Source organism: Budorcas taxicolor, chromosome 18, assembly GCF_023091745.1.
Source record: "Budorcas taxicolor isolate Tak-1 chromosome 18, Takin1.1, whole genome shotgun sequence".
Taxonomy (NCBI): domain Eukaryota; kingdom Metazoa; phylum Chordata; class Mammalia; order Artiodactyla; family Bovidae; genus Budorcas; species Budorcas taxicolor.
In genome coordinates this window covers 11,682,866-11,702,947 of record NC_068927.1, presented here as the reverse complement: position 1 = coordinate 11,702,947, position 20,082 = coordinate 11,682,866, and the positions used below count along the sequence as shown (strand labels likewise).

Here is a 20,082-nt window from a genome sequence, read left to right as displayed (position 1 = left end):
GTGATGCCATCCAATCATCGCATCCTCTGTCGTCCCCTTCTCTTCCTGACTTCAATCTTTTTCCAATGAGTCAGTTCTTCGTATCAGGTGGCCAAAGTATTGGTGCTTCAGTGAAATAGTAGGAGGAGATAAAATCAGATGGTAATTTAGACCAAGGACGTTAGACAAAGGAAGCCTCTATACCTGCTTGTCTTCCTCTCATCTGTTGGGACCTGGACTCAGAAGCCATGGGTATCCCTAGCAGAACTGAATTCTCAGCTATGAGTCCCTCACTCTGAACTGGCCTCCCAGAGAGATCAAAGAGCTTCTCATCTTTGAAAGGATCCAGATTAGTTTTTCTACATCCTCCACTCTGAGTAGCCTTGTCCCAGACCCAGATTAAGTGGTTAAAGGCCCAGAAGACAGTGACTTCTTCCCTCCACTTTGAATTTCTGTTCCTACAGGATCTGATGACCTGTCTTGGTTTGGAATGATTTCAAATCCTGTGTGCAATGAGTGGAATAGCAAATCACAACGACAGCCTCTTGGGGCTCACATACATCTGGATATGACTTCTACTTTAACCCTAGTCCCTGAAAGTGGATGTTGCCTCTGACCTGCTTTCTCATGAACAAGGGAATAACAACTCTATGTCATGGGCTGTTGAAGGAATGGGGAGAAGGAGTATAGGGTCTGGAAACCAGAGTTGTTTAAACTTAATGCAGAGACAGGGACAACTAAGTTCAAGTCTAAATTCAGAGTTTTGGATCAGGTAGAATCACGTTTCCTCCTCTTTGCATGAGAGTAAGAGGCAAAGACAGCAATGGTGCCACAGCTAGGTCCTGATGCCTACCCTCTCCTTGCTTCTTTCCCTTCCACCACCACGTCTTCTCAACTTCCCTCCCCTATAGGCAAACCCATAAGGTTGACAAAGGAAAAGCTTGTGAGCATTTATGGGTGGCTGAATGTTCTCACGGATCTGTTACTTGGAACCAAGGAGGACAAATAGCCAAACAGGTCCATGGGACAGGAGGCATTTTTCTAGACACTATCATTTCACTGAAGTATATTTCCCTTTTCTGGAGGCACTGATGTTGTTAGATCCTTTCCGCACCCATGCTCAGATGGAGCTTCACTGGTTGCTCCTGAACGTAGGAGCCAGTAGTCTGGAACGTGTTTGGATGTTCAAAATGTGAATGTTGGGGGAGGTGGCAGACTTTTGTGGCAAACATGCCAACAAGATGGCTCTCATCTCCTTCAATCAGTCACAAAGTTCTTTCTTCTTTGCTCTTGGCATGGCCCCATGTTGTAGCAGTGAGCTTGTAGGTATCATAACTGCCTTTGCATTTGAGACTCATGAGTTTAGCTCACCATCTCAAAGTGTATAACTGTGACTTATTTATTTCTGCAGTACCAGTATGCCAGAGAGTTTGCTGGAGAGGAGATGAACTCAATGTATATTGACCACCTTGGTCAAAGATTCAGTAAACCTGTGTTTTCTTGATCTGTTGTCAATATTGTGGATGACAAATGACATGGTAAGAGGGTCCCCACTCCTACCTACCTCTCTCAAGGAAGACATTACTAATCAACTACTGAAGAAACCAAATGTGACTCAGAATCCTTCCCAACACAGCACTCCAGGCAGCCACTGACAGTCTTCAGAGTAGGTGAATGAGCTAAAGCTCTCTTTCATTTTTAAGTGTGGCGACCATGGCTACATCTGTCTTTGGCTACAAGATCTGTCAACCAAGCAATGTACCACACCAAACCAACATCCAGGTTGCGATTCCTTTCCCAGAACCAAGTGTTGGACTAGATTGATGTATTCATTTGGGAGCCACACATGCTCAAGTTTTAACGTTTATAACCTGATGGATCATCTCATTTCCCTTTCTGTTACTTCAGACAATCATGGATAGGTCATATATGGAAGCATCATGAGGGACCCATTTCCCTTGGGCTCTGTGAGAGTCAGACGCAAGGAAGGCAAAGGCATGGAGTGGCCATCCAGAACGTCTCTGTTTAGGGAGGTGGAGGGCAAGGGGATGAACCCAGCACACATGGGCTCTCCCAAAGGAAAGAGGGAGCACTAAGAAGGGAGATTGGGCTTCTCTCAGCTCCATTAAGCTGGAGTCTTAGATATTTTGTGCCATGGACCCTTTAGGGGCCTGATGAATCTTGTGAGCACCTCTCAGGATATGCTTTTAAAGCTCATAAAATACATGCATAGGATAACGAAGACAATTATATTTAAGCACAGTTATCAACTAACATAACTAACGTGAAGGTACATGAGCTTCTTTAGCAGCTTATCAGTAATGAGATTGGGTGTTAAATCTAATTATTACATTATTTTCAAAGTAGTAAAGAAAAGTTGCAGGGGAAAGTTTTGGATATATCTGCATCCACTCTGATAAGATATGAAAATATCTATGACTCAGGTTATTAGCAGTCACTGAAACAGCTAGCACTGTCCTGATTTATCTATGTTCCCAAAGGAAATAGATACAAAATTGTAGTTAATATAAATATGAAGTAATTTTCCATCCATGTTCATGCACCACCCCATCTCCCCTGCCCACCCCCCACACATAGATCCTGTCCATAGACATCAGATTAGTTCCCCGGCTCTAGGGAAAATTACAGGAATTTTTTTCAGAGAAGGGAGATTTTAAAGTTGGAAATTTTGATGCTTTGTTTGAGGCTGATCTTTTTTTTATTTTTATTTTTCAAATACAACATTCTCATGTCACCATGGGATTTATTTGGCAGGACACTAATTGCTGGCTTGCATGAATATATTCTCTATTTAAAAAAAAAAACAGTATAAACAAATGTTACTTAAGAAGACCATTCTTTGAAGTTGCTGAGCTTGTCACCCTGGGAGACCAGGTAATCTCATTATCTGCTCCAACACCAGCTACTGTCAGCTGAGCTCCTTCTGGGCGTCTGCTGGAAGGGATGAAGCTGTTATCTCTGGCTCCGCAGCCGCCGACCAGTTACTTGGAGTGGACATAGCTCCAGGGCTGGTTCCCATCTTGCCAGAGCAGAAAACGCCAAGTCCAGGCCATAAAAGTCCCACTCCCTTTTCCATCACCGACAACAAAAGAAGTGGTCAGCAAAGCCTTCACTTCCCCCACTGCCTGGGGAGGCCCACAGGACCCTGAGTGCCTTTTGATGGTATCCACTCTCTCCTTTCTTCCTCTGTTTTCAAAGCCAGGGAGCATAGCATCTTTAAATCTCTCTCTCCCCCTCTGATTCTGACCCTCCTGCTTCCCCCCTTATAAGGACCCTTGTGATTATATCAGGCCCAAATAGAAAACCCAGGATAATCTCTGCATCTCAATATTCTTAGTGTAATCGCATCTCCTATGTTCCTTTTGCCTTATAATAACACATTCACGTGCTCTGGGGGTAAGGATGAGGATTTCTTGGTGGGAGGCATTATTCTGTCTAACCCACAGATCCTATTACAATCACCATTTCAGAGGGGAGGGAACTGAAGCTCAGAGAGGTGAAGTGACTTGCCTAAGGTCACACAGCTAACAGGATGCAGATCCAGGATTCACCTTAGGGCTCTGGAGTTCCCAGGCCTGTGCTCTGAGCTTGTACACCACACGGCCTTTCTAAGTGGAGAACTGAGGGAAACCGAGTTGAGCTTTCAAATGTGTGAAGAGGCTCAGAGCAAAGGACAAAGAAATTCCTGCAGAAGTCTTATAAACTATGAGACTGTCCCTTAGGTGTCAAGATTTCCCCTCGGTATGGTCTGTGCCTTCCCCTCAGCTGCTTGGAGCATAGACGAAGCAGAAGCTTTGGGGTCAGGTCCAGTTCCCTGGCTCCTCAGCACGAGAATCAGGGAGGTCACGGCAGCCCGCGGGAGCTCGGCTGTCCCTGTGGAGAATGCGTGTGGAGAATGGTGGTCCTGTGGGGGTTATGGCACCGACTTAACGCTTGGCTGGGAAAACAGATGCTGTGATAGTTCACACTGCAGCTACCCAATGGGAATACCACATACACACCCTCAGGTATTAGATAATTAACACCAAGAAGAAGTAAGAATGGAGACGTTTTCCATTCTTCCCCATCTCAGGAACCCGGAGCTCAAGGACCCAAGGAATCTTCCACAGAGAAAAGCAAGTCTGCAAAGCGGTTCATAAGACACAGAGGAGCAAATACCTAAAGGAATTTAATCTTGGCTCCTACGTTTGAGGTCCATATATAGAGATGCCGTTCATTGAATTTCAACAGTCATTTCTATAGCTGTTCTTTGCAAAGGTCAAAAAAAAAAAAATTCATTTCCCATGGCTGTCTTAAAAGTATAGAAACACACACCACACTGTGTCTATTAAGCTACCTGCTGGAATTGGCGCAGGGAAAGGTAAGCGCCTGGTCAGCCCTCGTACATGATGAGAAAAGTCATCGCCGTGGCCGTGCTGCTTGAAGAAATGAGAATGCTTATCGTTTCAAGTGAGGAAATTTTGACAAGATTTACCTTAACACACCCTCAAAAACATTCTTTACTGACATTTGAAATGTGTTGCCTGTGATCCTGGCAGTATTGGTGGAGGCCAGGAGGCCGGGTATGACTCCCACTGGTTTGTCAACAAACAAATTGGCTCACGGGGGAACCAGTCTCTGGACCCAAAGGTGACAGTCGCGCTGCCCCTCGAGCCGTCTGTGGTGTGGCATGGCGTCCTAACCTGGAGTCCCCTGCCCTCCAGACCCAGATACCACTGCGTTCCCAGTGATGAGCAGAATTGCATTTCCATCACCAAAACAATACACAGTCACTCTATCCAAATTAGAAAATGCAAAGGCAACAGCTCACCCAAACCTGTTATCCTACGTATATGCTTGTATGAACTCATTCAGTCCTCACAACGGCCCTATGAGACAGACTGCTATGAGTCCCATTTTACAGAAGAGGAAACTGAGGTTCAGAGTCAACCATTCTCTGTATTAGACCACGTTCACACAGTGGAGACCTGTGGGAACACTAGCAGTGATGTGGGAGAAGAATATTTAATGACATGGGCATGATAATCGTGGCCACCAGTCATTCAAGCAATGAATGTTCCCAGGACACAGAGCTTCTCTCCTAAGGCAGGGAGAAGACAGGGCTGAAATTCAGTTCAAGCCACTGAAGACTGTCATCTTCGACCCTGCATTGTAGGAAATTTAGATCGCTTGCAGTCTGAAAAGGACCATACATTACACATTGACATGAACCCTTTCACACCTGGGACTGTGATGGTATATGTTGTGGACTGAATGGTTCTGTCCCTCTAAAATGCATACGTTGAAGTCCTAACACAGCCTTCTTCCCCCACTGTGGGATGGTACTGGGACGTGGGGCCTTTGGGAAGTAATTGAGGATATGAAGGTCCCTCTCTGACTAAGGTCCATCTAGTCAAGGCTATGGTTTTTCCTGTGGTCATGTATGGATGTGAGAGTTGGACTGTGAAGAAGGCTGAGCGCTGACGAATTGATGCTTTTGCACTGTGGTGTTGGAGAAGACTCTTGAGAGTCCCTTGGACTGCAAGGAGATCCAACCAGTCCATTCTGAAGGAGATCAGCCCTGGGATTTCTTTGGAAGGAATGATGCTAAAGCTGAAACTCCAGTACTTTGGCCACCTCATGTGAAGAGTTGACTCACTGGAAAAGACTCTGATGCTGGGAGGGATTGGGGGCAGGAGGAGAAGGAGCTGACCGAGGATGAGATGGCTGGATGGCATCACTGACTCGATGGACGTGAATCGGAGTGAACTCCGGGAGTTGGTGATGGACAGGGAGGCCTGGCGTGCTGCGATTCACGGGGTGGCAAAGAGTCGGACACGACTGAGCGACTGAACTGAACTGAACTGAACTAGTGTCCTTGTAAGGAAAAGAGGAAAAGGCCAGAGCCTCCTCTCTTTGGCCTGGGAAGACGTAATGAGAAGACAGCCATCTGGGGCTCTCACCAAGGATTGAATTGGCCAGCACTTTGATCTTTGACCTCCAGGCTCCAGACTGTAAGAAATAAATTTCTGTTGTTTAAGCCGCCTGATCTCTAGTATTTTGTTATAGCAGCCTGAATAGAATGAGCTGATGACGGTGAAGATGATGATAATGTGTGTGTCTATTCAAACAAAAAGAGAGTCATAGCCTATGTGGTGCTCTGCAGACTGCTTGTTAATATACTGTGAAAATCTCTCCATATTATCATATGTTCCTCTACTATATCATTTTATATGATTTAATGGAAGCCCAATGGAGGAATATAGCTCCATTTATCAGATAGATCCTCAATGGTTGGACACTTAGTTTAGCTCTTTAAATAAATTCAGTAAAACTCCCATAGGTGGATGCTTACACACCACCAATGTAGATTATGTACAACTGTTTGGGCAAAGAATAGTAGGGGGATTTTAAAAGGTCATTTGATTCTTATTGCCAAAAGACCTGACAAACAAATATGGCCTATTTGTATTTCCACACTAAGGCAGGAGAGAGCCTTTCTCCAAGAACTTTTTGCACCATGTTCTAGAAGCTACCTGGGCTCTGTAACCAGGAAGAAGGCCACCTGGCAGGCACTGAAAGCCCACATCTTAGTACGAAAGCTGCCTCAAAACTCTATCGTGTCTTGCTTTCCTGCGTTGAAAAGACAGTCAAAATTGATTTCCTCTGTGAGGTTGTCATCTAAACAAATAATCAGTGATTTTGATCCACGTACTGGGGGGAAAACGCATAGGCTTTGGAGACAGGTTGACACAGGGTCACATCTCAGCGACATCAAGCGTCTCCATCACCAGGAGTACTCACCGCCTCGTTAGTTGTTACTGACATTCAATTGAATACAAAGTACTTAGGATAGTGATTGACACATGGTGACAAACAAAATAGGCTCAAGAATGTCACTCCAGTTTATTATCATGATCCTAGTCTCAAATTCAGGGAGGACAGCAAAGGGCACTGGGAAGCCTGAGAAAGTTTCCAGAAGTGTCCCCACCCTGGTCCAGGATGTCTCTGTTTGTCTTCTGGTAGCTAGAAATATCTCAGTTCTCCCTCTGAGGTTCCTTCCGAGCCTGGAGAGACAGGCTAAGTGCCTCTGTCCACTGACTCTTCCGACTCTATCTGTGCCCAAGTAAACAATTGCATCTGGGCTCCAGATTCAGCTCAAAGAAGAGCTCCCTCAGCTGGGCATTCTTCTCTCTCCACCTCTGGGTCCTCTGGCAAAGGCGGGTCCTCCCTGCCCTCAGGGCTCTGACATAGAAAAACAGTCATTCCTAAAGGCTTCATCCACGATTTAGTCTATAGCTAGATAGCACTTTCTTACTACTTTTCGATTGAAGTAGTTGTTTTTATTATTGCAACCAATTTTGAGTTTAGAATTCATTAACAAGTATCTGCAATGATCTGTTTTCTTAATCGTTTGGAAATGGACTGTTTCTGCTAAAAATTTTAGAAAAAAGAAATCAGACCAGTCATCCATGACCTAGTTTTTTTCCCTATAATCCAACTTCAAGGGGGTGATTAATCACTGTGACTCAATACTCTGAGAGAGGACCTCCAGATATAAATACACGCATGCCTGCAACAATCAATAGTTGAAGCTACGGCTACAGTGGTCACTCTGGCCAATAATTTAACAGATCAGGGCTGGCCAGAGATAGCCTGCAGGCCAAGTGCAGACCATTGGCTATATTTTGATGGCTCTCAGGTTATAAATCTTTTTTCCAGTTTTCAATGGTTACATTTTAAATGGTTACATAAATACCTGCACAACAGTCTCAATTTTACCTCTTGGCCCACAAAACCTATACAATATTTACTATTTAGCCCTTAAAGAAAAAGTCTGCTGACCTTTCATCTAATAGATGATTCTATACTTTGAAGTCTCATTGTTGAATGTGACGTCATAGTGCCATAGATCTCATCAAGCTGATCAAGTCTTCAGAATATCATGTTTAAAGTTATCAATGAACTTTTATCCTATGGAGAAGGTGCCTCGAATGAGCTACTCCCTTAAAACGAGCCTGGAAAAAATGTGGATCCCAGGCATTGTGAGGTGTCATTGTGTCTTGAAATGAGCTATAGCTAGTTTGCCTTAATCTAAGTGTTCTAACCTCTGTTCGACTTCCCTTAAAATGCTTTGCTGTGGGAGCACCCTAGTCAGTCAGTGCCTGGCTGGAAGCTGAGCCTATTAAAGGCAAATATAAAATAGCTGCTTTTCAGAGACTCTCAATCAACTCTCCTTTCCTTAAATGATGGCTGTTCTCATTATGGTTAGAGCAGAGCTTTTTCCTGTTTTCTTCACCAGTTCGAAGCCAGAACTTAACTAGACATTCTTTCTAAATTGGAAGGTATCTCTCCTACCAGGATTGCTAACATGGACAGGATTTAGAAAGATGTTATTTAAATACATTGGGGAAAAAAAAAATCTGTCAATGAAGCAACACTTGCCTTAACATGCTAATCAGAGCTCTTGGTTGATAAAGAGAAATAAACTGCTCTCTAAAAGAGATTTTTTTCCAAAAAAGGAAAAGCTCTTTAGCTTTTTAGGGTACTTCATGCAAAATAAGATGGAGAGATTTAAAATGACAGAAAAACAGAAGTAGTCTAAATTCATCGTCACCCTGCATTTTGTTATTTTTACCATATTAAAAAAAAAAAACAGAAAAAAGGAAAAAGCTTAGAGAATCAAACATTTGTCACATCTAAAAAGCTGAATCTCTCTTAGCAACAGAGTTAAGTGTCTTTTGATTTGACGTATGCTGAGCAACTCCTGATTGTCTGGTACTTTAAGGTGCCCGAGAACAGAAGACCCAAAACAGGCTGTTGTTTATTGACCTCTTTAACAACCTGCAGAATTTAGATTCAAGTGGTAACTCCTCATCTCCCCTTGATGAGGCTGGGAATCTCTGTAAAGCAGCTCATCGTTCACCAAGCAGCCTCGAGTCTGCCTCCAAAATGAGTGATTTCCCACTGACTGCCTCTCCTGTAGCTCACCCAGTCTTCTGTCCAAGTCACAGCTCTGGGAATGCTGGGCTTACTGCTTAAATGTGGTTGGCAGTATTTTAATAGGGGGGAACAACTCTGACTTTATATTGTTCCTGTTCCTTTTCACTTAAACCTTTGTGCTCTGTTGCCTGCGTTCAGTCATGCTGGCTCTGCACCTTTGTAAAAGAATGTAGCCTTATAGCCCGAAATATACAGGGTACTCAAAAGCTCTGACCTTTAAGAGTCCATCCATACAGAGGCGGAGAGCTGCAGAACAGAGAACCACATTTGTTTTGTCGGAGGCTTACAGGAATGCTGTGACCTGACCCAGGCGCACAGCTGCAAGAACACAGGATTCCTACACCAAGAAGTTACAGCTTACCACGCCTCTCCCTCATCTTGCCTTGAAAGGTATTTTGCTGAAACCCTTTGAGGAGCTCAGGGTATTTTTTGGGCACAAGCCACCCATCTCCTTGCCTGGTTCTGCAATAAACCTTTCTCTGCTCCAAACTCCAATGTTCAGTCTGTTTGGCCTCACAGTGTGCCGAGCACATGAACTTGTGTTTGGTAAAATTTTACTGTTTAGAGTAGGATATACCCATTATCCTTAGGATGGCATTTGGAGCCTTGGCAATCTTTTACCAACTCCTTGCCCTTTTCTGGTATCTCTCCTTACGATGCCCTGAAATCCCCAGTCTCTCTTGGAGTGACATGTGGACACACCACTATGCCTTCGCTCATGCTGTCCCACTCTCCGTGATGCCCTTCCCTCAGCTTCCTCATTGCAAAACTCCATTCACGCATCAAGTCCAGTTCAAATAGCACGTTTGTGCGTATGTGTTCTCACTGCTGGTTAGAGGTGGAGGTAGGCCATGAATCCACAGAGGCTAAAGCCAGCACTCATGATGCCCTTGCCCCACACCTCTCAGACCAGTTTTTAGTTGAGGTCATGCTAGGGAACTAGACAAAGCCCTTCATGTGTTGATTAGGCCAAGCCTGGAGGTCGAGGGCGGGGAGGCAATGGTTAGGGTCACCAGTAGAGTTCTGAGATTCATCCAGGTCTCCTGCTAGAACTCACCCAGGGTGGGGAAGTGGAGCTGGCCCCAAGGTAAGACCCTGCCCTCCTGTCTCTAACCCCATGGCCATCAGCAGGAGGCTGGCATGCTTGTAACTGAATTTCAGACCCCAGGGCTCAGCATCGTGCCTTATGAATGCCTCATTCTATTTTATTTGCTGTCACAACAGAGCAAGTGGGTTTGATTCACATAGGGTGGTTCACCATCTGTGTTTCATTTGCAAGCATAATACGTTATTTTTAAAATAATAAGACAATTTATTTACATTTGCTTTCCCCCCCTCTATTTTCTCAGCAGCAAGTGATATCAAAAAAGGAGGAAATGATCCCAACAAAAATATTTGTGAGTAAATAGCTCACAGAAATGGTGAGGATGCTACTATTGAATAATCCTGGTCCCACCCACCAAAACAAAGAAAGAGTATATTCCTGTCAGCATGATTGAATTGTGTATAATTACTGCCAATGTTTTAAACATGATGATAATAAGTAAAATATTAGCATTAGAGCTGAGCGGCCTCTGAACGTTTTTTTCATGAGAGTAAGAAAACTACCTCTAGCTTTCATTCAAGGCATGGGAGAAATGCAATGCCTTATTATTATGATGATTCTTCTCAGGCACTTTGACTTGATTCTGGAGATGCAGAATGAGATGATGGTTTAACTGAGACTGTCTTGACCAAACACATCCAATTTCACTGACTATTTTCATATGATGTTCCCATCACCATTCTTCCATTTTCCTCTCTGACATATTTAAAGGACTCCTGAGTCTCTCATAGCAAGTGTACTTAAACCTAGAAATAAGTCCTTATGTGACACCATGGGAAGAAGGAAGGAAATTCTCTCAGTTTTCACGTTTGGCCCCTAAATTGGGGGATTTATAAAGTTTCAGAAAATCTTTTATCACTGGAAAATAGAAAATAAATTACATTCAGAGTTCAAAGATATTTTATGTACTTTTTTTTTTTAAACAGTCAGGCTATCACTTTCCTTAGATTATGTGGAAGATAATACATAATATGATAAAGGCGAATTCTAACAAAGAGTGCTCAGCTCAAACTCCTTAAAAAGACTAATGATACTTTCACAATGCAAATGTTAAGATTGCATTTTAAGGGCCTCATTTGGAGACTGTTTCCGTTTGCCAAAAAAAATGAAGCATGCAAGAAGAAAAAAACAAACCTCCAAGCTGACCATTAGGTACTCTGAGTAGTTGCAAATTGTGCTGGCTGTGTTCAGAAAAGTTGGCAGATTTCAGCTGATGGATTTCAGTCTAGCAGCCAAGATGATCAATTAAATAAACCATTTGTCAAATGTTAGGGACCTTTATCTGATTTTATTTTGTAGTGCAGCCAGACATAGCTTAAGAACATAGACGGATCTGTCAGAATAAGCGGCTGAGTATGGTTATAGAAAAGAATAAAACAGTGCCCCCAGTGAACCCAATTTCATTTCGTAGGATATATGGTCCTTATTTTCTCCAAACATTTCCCCAAACATTTAAGCAAGAGCCCCAGATCCTCATGCCCGTCCTATCCGCCGAGGCATTCTTGCAGCCTGTTGCAGTTCCTCACATACGGTAGGCATCAGGCGAATAGCCTAGATTACTGGATGACTACGCACAAGGGCAAGAGTGAGCTCTCAGCTAAAATAAACTGATTTCCTCTGTTTATATATATGCGCCTGCCGGATATGGATCTTGCAATTCTGAGATAATCTATTAGCCATTTACTCATAAATACAAACTGAAGGAACATAATAAGTCCTTCTTTCCCTCTTTATCCATCTCTCTATCTGTTCATCCATCCATTCCTTTATCCATCTATCCCCTCCATACATCCCTTTACCCATCCATCTCTCCGTCCGTCCCTTTATCCATCTGTCCCCCCATCTCCCATATATTTATTGATTGCTCCATCTTTCCATCCACCTCTTTATCATCCATCCAACAAATCTTTACTGAATGTCTTATTTACCTGGCCTTACGTATGTTTGGCAATGGAAATTCAGAGATGGGACAAAGATCCAAGATCTCCTTCTTTAGGAACTGTATGTTCTGGTATGGTTTCAGAAGAACTAACTAGAAGAGCTTGTAATGGAAAATACACTATGTTTTCAAGTCAGACTTGATGTTTATTAACATCGAGCTTACAGTAAGGCAACGGAAATACACGGTCACTGCAGCCGCTCTCACAACTCAGCTATGAACTGAAAGGAGTGCAATAACCCAGCCCGGCATCAGCAAAGCGAAGAGGCATGGCTCTCAGAATGAAGCGGACATGCTCTGCACAACCTAGGGAGACTCTGCGACACGTGAGTGGAAAAAGACCTGGGGGTCCTGCTGGGGTCCTCTTTGAGAATGTACTAGATGGAAAATTAAAATGAACAGTTTACATCATATCAACTAAGCTCGGGTCAACCCTCAGACTTCTGGAACCTCCCCACAAGGCAAGGGTCAGACAGGAGCAAACTACTTGCGAAGTCTCAGTGGCCCCAGCTCCAGGAGTCTCCATCCCCTTTATTTACACACACAACATTCAGTGCTCAAACTCACCATTTGAAGTACTGTGAATGAATACATGGTAGCCACACGTAATAACAGTTTAAGTCATATCAAAGTTTGTAGCAGTGACATGAAATATTTTCTTAAAAATGAATGCTGTGTAGATCAGTTTTAAGTGTTCTGCCCAGATTATCCAGAAGTAGAATTTTGAAACCACACCTAAGACAGGATGCTTTCTCAGAAGGTCTCCAGAAATAACAAACAGTTCCATAATTCTGCTATGGGAACTTATATACACACGAATCTTAGGAAGAGCCTAGTGAGAAGAAAACACTGCAAACTGGAAAACACCAATGGGAAGTCTAATGCGTGAGTTCTGTCCCTTTAAAGATAAATAACTTAAAGGCACGTTTCTCCCTTTCAGCAGACTTGTGCAGGAGTAGCTTAGCACAGCACTCGGAAACAGACGAGGTATGCCTGAATTCAGGGACATTTCTTTCCTTCAGATTGTACCCATATTGCCTGGCTCAGCACTGAACTCTTGAAACCCTCACAAAAAAGTGACACTTTTCATTCACTTTCATTGATTTTCCAATTTCAGTTAAATTATGTTGACCTTTTTTTCATTTTTTTATGTATTGTGGCTAGAAAGGCTTAATTCAACTTCCATAGTTATATACTTGTAATTTAATAAACACCCAAATGACAGGGTCATGAACTTGAGACACACTGGTACCCCCAAATAAACCTTAAAAATGCTGTGATCTACTATATTATCATTCTGCTTTATAAATAGAGACAAAACATTTTCTATTAGTAAAAACAGAAGCTGAGATAGAGAAATCACCATTTCAACTTTCTCTTGCAAGAAGAATTTGCAAGTGACTTTGGGAGAATTAGGGGTTATAGGAAAGCTTGTGTGTGTGTGTGTGTGTGTGTGTGTGTGTGTGTGTGCACATGCACTCTTTCACACACATGCTAGATGGGGGATAAAGGGAGAATTGGAAAGTCATTACCTCCCTCTGAAGAAGACAGGCAATAACATCAGTCAGGCAATAACAAAAATGAGGTTTGTAAAAAGAATGGGAGACACAAGGGAGGAAATGGACTTGAAATGTTCTTTTTTCTGCTTCCTATTTTTGATTAAAAACCATTGCATGTTCCAAGTGACAATCACAGTTTCAATGCAAATTTCATTCTCTCCCTTCCCTCCCAATAATTCCCCATTTCCAGGTCCAGTTTCCCACCCTTCACATGGAAGATCTTACTGTCATCTCCAACTCATTCTTACTAATATGTCAAAAAACATACTTGGGAGTTTTGAGAGCACTGAAACTGTGCTAGGCAGTGGCCAAACAAACATGCAGGTGATCAAAGAATCTCTGTTCTCAAGACATTTACTGTCTAGGCCAGTGGTGCCCACTAGAACTTTCTGTGGTGGTGGGAACAGTCTACCTGTGCCCCAGTCTGTACAGTAGCCACTAGCCACACTGGGCTCCTGAGCACTTGAGATGCGTCTGGTCTGACGGAGAAACTGATTGTTACATTTTAGTTTCAAGAATGTCAATTAAAATTTAAATAACCATCTGTGACTAGCTGTTATTGCGTCAGGTCTAGACCAAGTGGAAGAGGACCTTTGTTAAAGAGAGAGACAAGCGTGTAAAGGAGCGCGTGGCAGGTGCCAGGTGAGGCTGCAGGTAAGGGCAGCCAGGGACTGCAGGAGTGAGAGGCTGTGCAAGCCCCGGGGGCGGAGCTCGGCTTCCCAGAGATGTGGGCGGGTCTGACCCAGACTCTCAGGAGGAGCTACAGCGAAGAAAGCAGAAAGGAGAGGAGAAGGCATTTTATAATCAAAAACATGGAAGGGAAGATGCACAGGACCCCAGAGGGAAACCCAGCGCTCGTCCTGAGGCAGATGGGCTTGCAGAAGTCAAGGGGGAAGGTCGGGGGACAGGCCGTGGGACGATGTCCTGCTGGGAGCAAGGGATCCCAGGATGCGGGCAGATCTGGGTGGTTGGTGATGCAGAGCACCCCCAAGTGGGTTGGTATCTTCCTGTGTGAAGGGCCAAGAGGCTCTCTTATGGAAGGGCACCTGGCCTGCGGGGGGCAACAGGGTGGCCCTGGAACTCCGAGAAAGTCCAGGACCAGGGGGCACGTGCAGAGGGACATAAGTGGGCCAGGAATAACACCCTACTAAGTGGGGCAGCTGCCACCACCTCCCTCTGACAGTCACGAGTGGTGTGACTGATCATCCATGTATGGAAACTGGGCCCCCGATTTCCAGAATTTCTGATTTTCAGAAAGGCTGGGAATTGGAATTAAAAAAAAATAGAAATATAAAGTTGAAATATTTTGATATGGCGACTAATATGAAACTTTAAAACACCCTGGGCCAAACCAAAGAGCCGGCATGTGGGCTGACTCAGCCCGTGGGGTACCTGTCTGTGACATGTGACCTGGAATATGGGGAGATTCCTACAGGGATGGCCTTGCAGGACAAGAGCTGAGCCTGAAAGGAGAGGCAGGCTCCGGAGCACACACTGGCACAGGCAGCACAGGGTCTGAGAAAGGGGTAAGTTGAAGCCACCGGACTCAGTGAAAAGTAGAGGGTCAGTCATCTCAAACAGTCACCTCCCTCCCATCTACCCCTCACTCAGAGTGGAAAAGTGAGGCAGGCGGAGCCCACAGTCACAGGGGCCTCAAGAGTAAGTGGCGGGTGAGCAAACAGCCACCAAGGTGAATGAATGCAAATGACCTCAAAGGACATGATTTTTTCGGTGTGTGCTTCCTGGTGTCACATAACACGTCATCTCCCTTGACCGATTTCCCCATCCAGCCACGGGTCGATATCTCATTGCCGCTCTCACGATACGGAAGGGGTCATTGATGGAAGCCCCACGTCTTCCCCCTGTGAAAGCCACGTTCGATCCTTGTGAAAAGGAAGTGGTATGTCTTTCAGCTCACCTCCCGGTCCAGCAGTGCAGGTGACACAACGGTGACAATGTCTCCTTTTTCGGGATCGATGTAGAACATGTTGGGAGACGGCTTGTCAGGCGTCTGCTGACGGATATTGTACCGCAGGAGGGCATTATCCGTGGCCGGGTCGTCGGCGTCAAAAGCTGTCATCCGCATCACCGTGGTCCCTGCGGGGGCAAGACAGAGAGCATGTGTTGGTCACTTGGGGGACAGTGATGGGCCAAGCCCCTCCCCCACCTGGGCGATGGCCATAGAGTGATGTGTGAATCACTTTCCAGATTATAAAAAGCAAAGCCTTTCCCTGGCTCCCTTAGGTTTTAGCTTCCCTTACTCCCTCCCTCTCTCCTCTATCACGTTAAAAGACCTGAAATACAGAAAAGAAATGTTTGCTGTTCAGCAGATTGACAGCTTAATTTTTCCTTCTGCTGGTATGCTGTTTATTTCCATGGGTTTTCACCCCATTGTGGCTGTGGCTCTCTGACAATGGCCTTCACTCTAAGAGCTCTTATTGAATGCCTACCACGTGGGGGAGGGGACCCTGGGCTGGGTGCTGGGGAAATAGAGGTGCAAAAAGTCACATTCCCTGGGGTCTGGCAGGTCAGCAGCAAGCAGCAGAGAGAGCATATGAAAATATTAATGTTCTCGCAGTGCACTGAGAGAGGGCGATGTGAATACGGCAGAGAACAGCCTCAGCTAACCCGAGGCTCAGGAGAGGTCCCTGGTGCAGGCAGGGCCCATGGGTGAGTAGGTGTAAGGGAGGTGGGGAGGGGGCCTCAAAGGGAAAGGCATCCCAGTTATTTCTGGTTAAAGGGAACCGGGAACAGACAAGACTGGAGCACCTCTGTGCACAGCCACGACGACTTAGGTGTTGACAAGTGATTTTGTGGGGATGTTCATGGCGAGTCTGAGAAAAGCTGGGAAACGACCTAAATGTCCAACAGCAGAGGGATTGCTAAAATGAGGGCATCCCCACACTATGAAATATTTTGCAGCAGTCAGAAAAGGTTTGTAGATCTAATGTGTTCTAAGATGAGGGGCTCTCCAAAACTGAAAAATATCAGGTTGGGGAATGTCACCCACAGTACGCAATTCATGGGGTCGCAAAGAGTCGGACACAACTGAGCAACTGAACTGACTGACTGTCTGGCCCACAGTATACCATCATTTTTGTGAGCCTATTAACACACAGAAAATTCCACAAACTTTATGCACGTATTTTTCAGGTACAGTTTATGTCCATAAACAGATAGAGGAAGGTCTATAAGGGTGAACCTCACACTGATTTTGGTGGCTAAGCTTCGGCAAGGGGAGAGGGTACTGGGAATAATGGTGACAGAGAAGATGATAGCCCAGTCTCTAATGTTTTGATCATTTTTACAAGGGGGTGTAGTTTTGAGATTAAAATTTAATTTAAACGGATCATGGTTATAAACACCAGTAGAAGCACAGACCAGAACAGAATAAGGCACATTTGTCTGCTGTCCTGACAACTGTGAGCCTGGGTGACCTGCTCAACTATAGATTTTCACTGTAGTTTACTCTCCTATGAATATAGGCCCCACGTCCCGATTCTGAATCCTCTGGGCGCACAGCATGGGGGCAGCCTGGTACTGCTGAAGCAATAGAGCTATGGTTCCCAGCAGGAATATCCAGGAAATATTCTAGCTTAACGGAAACACAGAGTCCCTCCAGCTTGGCTACCATCCTGGTGTTCCTTTCCCTTTTATAACAGTGCTTCTTGAACAGTGAAAGCCAGTTTATTCTTTCCCATAATTGGAATCAGATTACTAACCATCAGGTCTGAACGATCAGGCAAAGCATCAGAGTATTCTCAGGTGGGGTGGGTTAGTTCCCCAGTCTCCGCTGATTTCACCAACACTGCCTTAGGCCAGATGCCTCCGGACATGTCTGCTACCCTAAGTGTATCTCTGCCCTTTGCTTCTTTGTGAAACTGTCACAGGGCAGGCCTCAGGGTCCTCAGTGTCCAGGGTAAGAATAGCAAGTTCTTGGCACGCGCAGCAGCCCGCTTCCTGGCCCCTTGCCTTTGGGAGATGGCAGCAAGCCATTTGGTTGCTGCCTTCTATTTCTCACTGAGACGCTCTGTGGGATCAGGGTTCTGTCTCCGCCCAGTGGTCCAGGCAGCCACTGCCAGTCTGTCAGCCTGAGTGTGAAGGGTACACGCAGTTGCCTTCATGGTCTAGGAAAACAGGCCTACTTGGGGGTCTCAGTCAGAGATCAGAGGCAGCTTCCAGGCCCACATCTTACCCTGGGCCAAGCTCTCTGCGCTCTGAGTGGGCGAGGCCTGGAAGGACTGTGGGTGCCACAAGAAACAGTCTCCAGTCATGTACGTGTGACCCGCTGCCTTGTACTTCATCAGTGTCTGATGAATGCTTGACTGATGGAATCTGCCCCCTATTTAATTTGCCATTAATTGAAGTTGGAGAGGAACGAGCAAAAGAAAGCATAAAAGAATGGAGTCATCACAGTTCGCGACAGTCATGGCTTCACAAGAAGGGGGAGAGAACACCTCTCGGGTTGATGAATTTTTAGCATCTACCAGGCCATTCATTAGTCATGTCATTTTTCATTGTTAGCTTTTACAGATTTGACAACATGGTATATGATAGATGGGTTCATATGACATGGGTTCTATCCCTGGGTCGGGACGCTGCCTTGGAGGAGGAAATAGCAACCTGCTCCAGTATTCTTGCCAGGAAAGTCCCATGGACAGAGGAGCCTGGTGGGCTATAGTCCAGAGGGTCACAAAGAGTCGGACATGACTGAGCATTCTCACACAGTGTGGTATGATAAAAGGCTATTCTGGAATATTCCCGAGGACAGATAGAAGATGCTTTTTGTTTTAGTGGATAATTAGGGAGCTAGTGACCTGATATTGCGCCCTGCCTCGGTCTTCGCCCAGCATGAACGCACGTCTGGATTCACTTCTGAGGCCCGCCTCTGTGGGGCATGAGTGCCGCTTATGCCATCTACACAGGTCTGCAGCACTGGAGGAAGCAACCTTGACCTAGGTTCAGTCATGCCTGACTGTGAACTCGGGCAAGCTAGCCAGCCTTCTGTGAGCCTTGGTTTCCCCATGCGCCTGGCTCCTGACATGAGGATATCAGTGACACTCCTCTCTCTGGTCACTATAAGGAAGGCAACACAGGACATAACTCGGTGCCTGGTGGGTCAGTGTTCAGGGGCAGATGCCTTTATCATCATCCTGCCCTGGGCTCTGAGCCCATCACTGTGGTGCAGGCAATGGCCTCAGATGGACAAAGGAGCTCAGAGTCGAGTTGTCCATGGAAACTGGCCCCTGGCACAGCAGGAGTCCTGGCACCTGTCTGCTCTGAGTTACCCTGCCTCGCCCTCCCCCTCCTGTAGCTTCCTGCGGCCCCTCTCCCCAACCTGGCTTTTAAAAGTGCTTTGCTGAAATTCTCTGGGGAGTTCAGGGCTTTTTAGGGCATGAGCTCCAAGCTCTGACGGTACCGTCTGTTTGGCTTCACTGTATGTCGGGCGCTTGAACTTGTACTGACTCTGCCACCTCATCCGCTGTTTTAGCTTATGGATTTGGGTCTGTACTGTGGAGATCACAGATCTATACGAACACAAACACATGCGCGTATACACACACAGACACACCCACACACACATTCGGCAGCCACCAACCTTCTCCGTGCGGTACTCTAATCCTCCTCTAGGATGGGGGCTCTATCCTGAGCCCTGCCTTGGTGGGCCCACCATCCTGCCCTTGCCCACTCCTCCCCAGAGGTGGGATGGTGATTTTAGTACTTCCAGGTTCTGCAATGGCTGGAAAGCCTCCTACACCAGCATTTCCTAGATTGTTTCCAAGAGACCTCAGTTCTGTGGGCTCAGCGGAGAAACCCATTTGGGAAATATGCAGGAAGCACAGTTGAGCAGGTTTCCTCCTGAAGGATTCCTAGCACCCTTAATAAGCAAATGCATATAGTGAATCTCCAAGAGAGAACAGAATCTGTAGCATTTCCCAAACTTCTCTGTTGATGGAAACTCTTCATTTTAAGAACATCTTTATGTGATGGATCACATTGTCCTAAATCTAGCTTGTGGGGGACACAGACTGTGTTCTGTTCCTATTTATAAGCTTGGTAGCTGACACTCAGTAGGTCCTCCATCAATGTCCTTTGGGTAGAATTGCATTCTTACAACTCACTGTAGCTTTGACTTACTCCACAGTGACTGGAAGTCATGGATAACTTGTTAGTGAGAAGAATGGACAGCGCTGCCTGGACATTTTTCATAACCTGGTGTGCTCCTCACTGCCTCTGAACTCTTTCCCCTCTAGAGGCCCTTATTGGACCTGGATTCAATAGACACACACCGGATCCAAGTTCAGGGCTGATGGCCAGCTGGTGGGTGCCAGGACAACTGTTTCAGTGTCTCTGGATGGCCCCGGTGCCTCAACCTTGCCCAAGCCCCAGTCCTGGACTCAGAGAAGCGCTTGTTCATTTCTACCGTCTCAGCGGCTCCTCGTCCGTGCTCATCTTGTGCCTGTGAGTGCTTCCCTTTGGCAGAGATGTGATAATTA

At 45.5% G+C, this 20,082-nt stretch overlaps 1 protein-coding gene across 1 annotated transcript in view; it reads right to left on the bottom strand.

Moving 5' to 3' along the window:
* Nucleotides 1-20,082, bottom strand: part of CDH13 (cadherin 13) — a 1,024,384-nt gene that overhangs the window by 213,620 nt on the left and 790,682 nt on the right. Inside the window, exon 7 of the mRNA XM_052655824.1 lies at nt 15,504-15,682. Within this exon, the coding sequence (XP_052511784.1) occupies nt 15,504-15,682 (179 nt within the window). The remainder of the gene's footprint in view (nt 1-15,503; nt 15,683-20,082) is intronic.